This window comes from Coregonus clupeaformis, chromosome 1, assembly GCF_020615455.1.
Source record: "Coregonus clupeaformis isolate EN_2021a chromosome 1, ASM2061545v1, whole genome shotgun sequence".
In the NCBI taxonomy this organism is placed as follows: domain Eukaryota; kingdom Metazoa; phylum Chordata; class Actinopteri; order Salmoniformes; family Salmonidae; genus Coregonus; species Coregonus clupeaformis.
Genome location: NC_059192.1, coordinates 27,972,711 through 27,980,946, shown reverse-complemented (window position 1 = coordinate 27,980,946; position 8,236 = coordinate 27,972,711). Strand labels below are relative to the sequence as shown.

At 41.1% G+C, this 8,236-nt stretch overlaps 1 protein-coding gene across 1 annotated transcript; it reads right to left on the bottom strand.

Annotated features, from left to right (window-relative positions):
* Nucleotides 1-724: 724 nt before the first annotated feature.
* LOC121583381 (F-box only protein 5) lies at nt 725-3,874 on the bottom strand. Its single transcript, XM_041899563.2, has 5 exons — nt 3,740-3,874; nt 2,155-2,810; nt 1,952-2,042; nt 1,515-1,712; nt 725-1,321 (listed from the first exon to the last, which is right to left on the bottom strand). The coding sequence occupies exons 2-5, from the start codon at nt 2,790-2,792 to the stop codon at nt 1,064-1,066; spliced, it is 1,185 nt and encodes a 394-aa protein (XP_041755497.1). The 5' UTR covers nt 2,793-2,810; nt 3,740-3,874; the 3' UTR covers nt 725-1,063.
* Nucleotides 3,875-8,236: the final 4,362 nt, after the last annotated feature.

The window sequence follows — 8,236 nt, the reverse complement described above, 5'->3', positions numbered from 1 at the left end:
TTGGCTGTTTTCAGCTATATTTACATTTTAGTCATTTTAGCAGACGCTCTTATCCAGAGCGACTTACAGTTAGTGAGTGCATACTTTTTTTTTTTTCATACTGGTCCCCCGTGGGAAACGGACCCACAACCCTAGCGTTGCAAACGCCATGCTCTACCAACTGAGCTACTATGTTGTCTTCTCAATTCCTTAACATTTAATCTTTCCAGATAGTGAGACATGTTTTTAGAGCTGCATTATGGCACCATCTAATGGATGAATGGCTTACTTTCACCAGTTGTTACAGCTTTCGAAGCAAGTGGCAAACAATATGCTATGAAAGTGACATCATTTTCCAGGAAGTAGCTTTGTAGTTTATGAACTTTTGTAGGCTTTTTGAATAGTCTTGAATAGATTAGAGTAAACTAATCCACAAATATATTGTATACATAATATATATCTTAAATGGATGCATTTTCATGAATTATAAGATATAATTGTCAAGCCCCTTGAAAAAATGTGGGAACTGACCCTGAAAGTATGATGTAACTTTCAGACCTTATTGGCATTTTAACATGCTCTGCTTGATAAGTTCTGAAAGCAAGTTTGTGCATGTCGTGTGGTTTCTGGTTGTATTTTGCTTTGAAAAATAAACTGGAGAAAAAAAAATATATATATACCAGTTTTCTTGAAAATCCCAAAAGATACATTTATTTAAACAATATAAATATTTACATATCTCACATTTAAAAGACTTACAAATATATGAAGAGGACAAGGACATTTCATTAAGAAAAATAAAAGTCTAGGAAAAATTCCCCTGCATTCAGTGGGACGTTCTTGTTTTGGGCTTCCAGTACGATTGTCACTTTCTGACGACATATGCCGGAGAACTGGCATCACTTGATAGCCCCAGAATACAGTAGTATTCTAAAGCAGAGTATTCCAATAGCCGAGATCCCTTTGGTCTGTGGCGAGGAGGCAGTGGGCTAAAAGGCCTATGAATAAAACAAATATTCCTTAGAACTTCTGTTAGTTTTAAAAAAGGTGAGCGATTGGGTCTTTATCGCAGGCTGTGTTGATCTCACAGGCGCCTGATGTTCCGCTTGCTGCGAGCACTGCCAATGAGGATGGGGGTGGCTCTGGAGCTGCAAGACCGCCAGGTCAGCCGCGTGCGGCAGGCTGAGGAGCCATGGAAGGGGCCCTGGCACTGGGTGCAGAAGTCAAAGGCACAACTGAAGCGGGTACAGGTGGCCCTCATTGCGTCTGCGTTGTGCTTGGCTGGAGAGCCGCAGCGCTTACAGGGCTTCAGCGACTCGTGCTGCTTCAGCAAACTGGCAGCCTAGAGAACACAACCAAACAATGTATAAGGCTACAGAGTTTAACTCACAATATGTATCATTGGTAACATGAACATAATGTCAATGACTTTTTTGGAACTGATTGGAAGGTGACCAACCCAATAAGTACACACACACTGAGCACCATCATGTCCTCTGAACCTTCACATGCAAAGTGAATAGAGGAACCCTCACCTCTTGGTATTCTCTGAAGCGAGATTGCTGGCAGCAGTACGGCGCCTGTGTGCATTCTCTCTGGGAGAGCATCCTCTTGGTAGACTTCTGGATAGGGGTTGAAGCTACTCTCTGCATGCAGGACATTACAACCCTGGACAGGGTCACGTCTCGCGTCAAAGAGCCCACATTCTCCAGTCCTACAGGGGTTCTTGAGTCCTATAACAAAAAAGGACATTGCTATTTAGCATACAATACTCATGCAGTGGATTACCCTATGGTTAGGCAATTAAGATTGAAGTACTGCAAAGGGCCTCTAAATAAATGCAAATAAAGAACATATCAGCAAAGTTGGGAGCCTCTGTAAGCTTAAAAAACTAAACCATCAATGTGAATTAAAACCACTGATACCTGATATACATGACTAAAGGAAACCCATTTAAAATGTTAGCGCTTACCCGGAGTCTCTGTTCAGCCTGGTAGCATTTACGGAGTGCAGACTTGTCTTGGCAGATTATTTTTCTCCAGGTCTTGCTCACTTTTCTACAGCTGTGACGAAAACGAGAAAAACCACCATGAATATATGATAAGAGTACAAAACTATTTTCATGTTGAAAAACCTCTACAATTGTCATAAGATCAGTAAAGGTCAAATGTTTACCTTATCAAGTCAACATCAAGCAGACGCAGGATCCTGGTTAGGATGTGCTTCATGTCCCTCTCCAGCAGTGCTTTTAAAACATCCATACATTCAAGGCCCATATTCCCACCAATAACCCTTTCAAGGCCGGAGTCCTCTGCTAGCCGGCTAATGACAGTCCAGTCATAGCTCTGGGTCCTCTTGAAGCTATTGGTGAGTTCTTGGCATATGGCATGTTGAAACTTCAGTATGGGGAGTTGAGAGGCAGTATGCTTAGCCTTGTGATAATCAGCAACTGGAGTACATGGGGAGAATATATCCTGTCCTAGTGACTCCCCTTGTTCCTTTACGTTATAAAAGTCCTCTATCTGGCTGTTCTGTAAAGACAGGTAACCGCTGTCCTCGAATGCTTCACAGCCTAGGTTCACCTCGTCAAGGGTCCTGTCATGATGGTTGTTCTCCTTATTGTGAACACCTTTCACATCATCCTTGAGGCAAACATTGGCAGAGGTGACACCTGGAGAGAGTTGTTTGACTACTACTTGGACGCATCCCATGAGTGGTGAGGTTTTGAGGCCTGACTCCTTGTATGTGACATGTTTCTCCATGCCACATGGAAAGCGGGGTTCCTCGTAGTTGGACAGACACTTCATTTTCATTGACTTCAAACTGTAGCCCTGAGCCGGAAGAGAAGATACACTGCATTAGCCAGTTCCATCTCACAATCAAAACGCGCCAAACTGGCTAGCTACAGTACATAAATTGTGCTTCAAAACACAGTGGATTGCCCCACTCAGTTACTCGAGTTAGCTACATTCTAAAACGTAACATTATTAACGTTAACTAAGTGTATGTTATTTTGGTTGATCAAAAAGTAGTTAACTAGTTGCAATCCCATAGTGCACCTTCCTTGTTCCCCCCAAATTTACATTGTAGCATTGCTAGTTAGCCAGGAGGCCAACTAATTTGGCATAAAGGTCATTGATATCACAATACCTAACTAACATTACATGCATAGTAAGTTAGTACAAAATAAGCATTTAAAGTACCATATGACGTACTAAATGATTTCAAAAGTTATAATTTTAGTCGTTTCCACCATCACGTTAGCTAGCTAACGTTCCCTATATTCATAGGACAGCCCATGGCATTGGTAATGCTAACTAGTCTCATGTTGAGCAGCTAAGTGGATTTAAACTTAAAAATACAATATCCAATAACTATAACGTCAAAACTATACATGTAACTAGCCAACTATTGCAAGATGTATAACTACGTAAGTTAACTACACAGTTACCTAACGTTAGATAAATATTAAACTAGCTAACGTCAGCTAACTACAGTGACATAACTAGGCTAGGTATGGCTAGCTACCGCTAGTTAGTCAAGTAGCTAACTAGCTAGGTTGACAAGATGGCAAGCGAGTAGCGTTAGCTAGCTAACGTTGCAACAAACTAGGGTCATCATGGCTAGAAGGGATGCAGCTTTGTCAAATTAACGTCAAAAGTTTTGCGTAACTAGCCTGAATCAAATTAAACATAGCTATTAGCCTAGCTAACAATATAATAACACGCTTGCTGCTTTAGGTAAGAAAAATATTGCATACCTTTAAGGTAACTTCACCTATTTCTGGTCTACTACCGACATTAGCTAGCTAGCCTGGGTTCGGCAACTTTCTTGATATTTGAATGAGGAAAAGATGGAAAAAGCGCCAGTTCCCTACACATTTGAAATCCGTATCCAAAATGTCACAAACCAATGAGGGAAGTTACCTTTAAACCGGGGAACCAATGGTAGAACAGAAAAGCGCATGCTGACGTCAAACGTCAGAGCGTAAATCGCATGAGCTCCACAGAAGAGAGGTAACAACCAGTTACCTCTCTTTGCAAATACAGTAGAAATACAGCGAGGTAGAGCTGATTCGTTAAAAATATTGGTGCAATGCTTTTCTTTTTTGTTGTTGAAATATGTTCAAAGAAAATGACTGTCAGCACATCATGATAAAAGTGGTTGACACTTGGCAGTCACTAGCTAGGTTTCCATCCAATTGGTGAAAAATATCCAAAATCCACATGAAGAAAAAATATGCCTATTTTCACACCAAATGGATTTGTTGTGGATAAAAATCAGTGCCTGATGACATAGTGCACACAAAATCTACTTTTTCGCATACATTTTTATGTACCCAATAAAAATCTAAAGTTAAATGTGTTCACATCGCATTTTCAACTACAAAAACTGTTGCCTTAAATAGCAAATGTGCCTACTCTGGTCTTGGTAAGTGCGCTCTAGCCAACAGCTTGCAGATACAGTGCGGGTAGGCTAGTCTTATGGATAAGAGCAGTCAAGCATCAATCATCATGTCACCAGAATAATACCCTTGATATTTATATTTATTCATAAGTTATTTCAAATCTAATCAAATGTTATTCTTCACATGCTTAGTAAACAACAGGTGTGGACTAACAGTGAAATGCTTACGGCCCTTCCCAACAATACAGAGAGAAAGAAAAGAGAAAAGTAAAACGCGTAATAATAAAAGTAATAATAGATACACAATGAGTAACGATAACTTGGCTATATACAAGGGGTACCAGTACCGAGTCGATGTGCAGGGGTATGAGGTAATTGAGGTAGATATAACTAGATATAACTAGGAATAAAGTGATAGATAGTAAACGTGAGCAGCAGCATATGTGATGAGTCAAAAAAGTTAGTGCAAAAAGGGTCAATGCAGATAGTCCGGGTAGCTATTTGGTTGACTATTTTACTAAATACTTAGCAGTTTTATGGCATGATGTGGACATCGAGGAACTTGAAGCTCTCGACCCTCTCCACTTCAGCCCCGTCGATGTAAATGGAGACGTGCTCAGCCCTCTGTTTCCTTTAGTCCACAATCAGCTCCTTTGTCTTGCTGACGTTGAGGGAGAGGTTGTCATCCTGTCGTCAGCAAACTTAATGATGGTGTTGGAGTCGTGCTTGGCCACGCAGTCGTGGGTGAACAGGGAGTACAGACAGGGACTAAGCATGCACCCCTGAGGGGCTCACGTGTTGAGGGTCAGCATGGCAGATGTGTTGTTGACTAACCTCACCACCTGGGGGCATCCCGTCAGGACGTCCAGGATCCAGTTGCAGAGGGTGGTAACTTCAGTCCCAAGGTCCTTAGCTTAGTGATGAGCTTGGAGGGCACTATGGTGTTGAACACTGAGCTGTAGTCAATGAACAGGATTCTCACGTAGGTGTTCCTTTTGTCCAAGTGGGAAAGGGCAGTGTGGCGTGCAATAGAGATTGTGTCATCTGTGGATCTGTTGGGGCTGTATGCGAATTGGAGTGGGTCCAGGGTGTCTGTGATGATGGTGTTGATGTGAGCTAGCAGCCTTTCAAAGCATTTCATGGCTACAGATCTGAGTGCTAAGGGCGATAGTCATTTAGACAGGTTACCTTGGCATTCTTGGGCACGGGGACTATAGTGGTCTGCTTGAAACATGTATATGTATGTATGTACTGTATGTATATTATTTTACTGCTCTAGGGATATAATTATTGTTTGGATAACCTTATTTACTATTATGTATTGATTTTTACCATAATTTTTTACAACTCTTTATGCGATGCGCAATGCAGAGAACACTGGAAGAAGAATTATCATTGAATTACCACAGTGAATTATTGTAATATTTGTTTGTGTCAATTAATCCCATAAGGGATGGGTTTCCAATTGGAAATTTGACACAAAATTAAAATTTCATTTATTCATTTAATTCATTCATTCATTGTAATAAACTGCATGGTTTTGTGGGAAATTATTCTCTTATATTTTAGATGTGCTGTTAGCTTAATAAGAAAGCATTAATGATTAAACATAAAAGGTTTGTACTGTACTGATATAAATTGTTTAACCTAACAAGCTGTGATTCATGTGAGGAACTGTTAGGGAGTAGGGGGAGATAAGACTTGTGATTCACCACATACACACTGCCTCTTTGTTAGAACGCTCAAGGACATGTGTACTGCAAAAGTGCTGACTCTCTGGACAAGTTGCAAAACAACTGATGCCTGGCAACAGTGAAGCGCCAAGGGGCTGGGACCAGCCTCTACTCTGATAGGCCAGCAGGGAGCGGGAACTATCTCTGTCAGAGTATTTAAAGAAGAACTCATAACAATGGACCAGTTCTCTGTCTGCCCTGCGTGGTATTTCAGTGGACCCGTATATACGAACATCATATTTACCATTGAAGTGTTTTGCATTAATTAAAATACTAGTCTATTTTAGAAGACGTGTATTGACCTCTTTTGTTCCAATACCAGATTTGAATTGACGCAACTTATCAGTTTCCCGAGTCGTAGTGAGAGGACTACACACCATATCTTGGCGTGACTCCAAGTTTACTTCAATATTATGGTTATTATATCAATATTTGCGCATTAAGGCATTTCCACCTCCATTTCTCGCATTATACATTTTACAGACACACAAAGATCCCACCATGTCGAACTAACAAATTATCTGTCGGCATTTATAAAATTGTATAGAAACGTCCTGTTTCCATCACAAGTGTCGTGATTTTTTTTAAATATACGGTATGACTTTACTCGCATTAAAAATTGTGGATGGAAACGGGTTACTGACAGATACAGTGCATTCGGAAAGTATTCAGACCCCTTTACTTTTTCCACATTTTGTTACGTTAAAGCGTTATTCTAAAATTGATGAAATTGTTTTTTCCCCTCATCAATCTACACACAATAACCCATAATGACAAAGCAAAAGCAGGTTTTTAGACATTTTTGCAAATGTATTAAAACAAAAAAACTGAAATATCACATTTGCATAAATATTCAGACCCTTTACTCAGTACTTTGTTGAAGCACCTTTGGCAGCAATTACAGCCTCGAGTCTTCTTGGGTATGATGCTACAAGCTTGGCACAACTGTATTTGGGGAGTTTCTCCCATTCTTCTCTGCAGATCTACTCAATCTCTGTCAGGTTGGATGGGGAGCGTCGCTGCACAGCTATTTTCAGGTTTCTCCAGAGATGTTAGATCGGGTTCAAGTCCGGCCTCTGGCTGGGCAACTCAAGGACATTCAGAGAATTGTTCCCATGCCACTCCTGCGTTGTCTTGGCCGTGTGCTTAGGGTCGTTGTCCTGTTAGTAGGTGAACCTTCGCCCCAGTCTGAGGTCCTGAGCGCTCTGGAGCAGGTTTTCATCAAGGATCTCACTGTACTTCGCTCCGTTCATCTTTCCCTCGATCCTGACTAGTCTCCCAGTGCCTGCCGCTGAAAAACATCCCCACAGCATGATGTTGCCACCACCATGCTTCACCGTAAGGATGGTGCGAGGTTTCCTCCAGACGTGACACTTGGCACCATAGCAGCACCCACCCGTAGTCTGCGCTCCAGCAGGTATATCTCACTGGTCATTCCCAAAGCCAACACCTCCTTTGGCCGCCATTCCTTCCAGTTCTCTGCTGCCAATGACTGGAAAGAATTGCAAAAATCTCTGAAGCTGGAGACTCTTATCTCCCTCACTAACTTTAAGCATCAGTTGTCAGAGCACCTTACCGATCACTGCACCTGTACACAGCCCATCTGAAATTAGCCCACCCAACTACCTCATCCCTATATTGTTATTTATTTTGCTATTTTGCACCCCAGTATCTCTATTTGCACATAATCTCTTGCACATCTAGCATTCCAGTGTTAATACTATTGTAATTATTTTGCACTATAGCCTATTTATTGCCTTACCTCCATAACTTGCTACATTTGCACACACTGTATATATATTTTCTGTTGTATTTTTGACTTTATGTTTTTTACCCCATATGTAACTCTGTGTTGTTTTTATCGCACTGCTTTGCTTTATCTTGGCCAGGTCGCAGTTGTAAATGAGAACTTGTTCTCAACTGGCTTACCTGGTTAAATAAAGGTTAAATAAAAAATTAAATAAAAAATTCAGACCAAAGAGTTCAATATTGGTTTCATCAGACCAGATAATCTTGTTTCTCATGGTCTGAAAGTCCTTTTGTGCCTTTTGGCAAACTCCAAGCGAGCTGTCATGTGCTTTTTACTGAGGAGTGGCTTCCGTCTGGCCACTCTACCA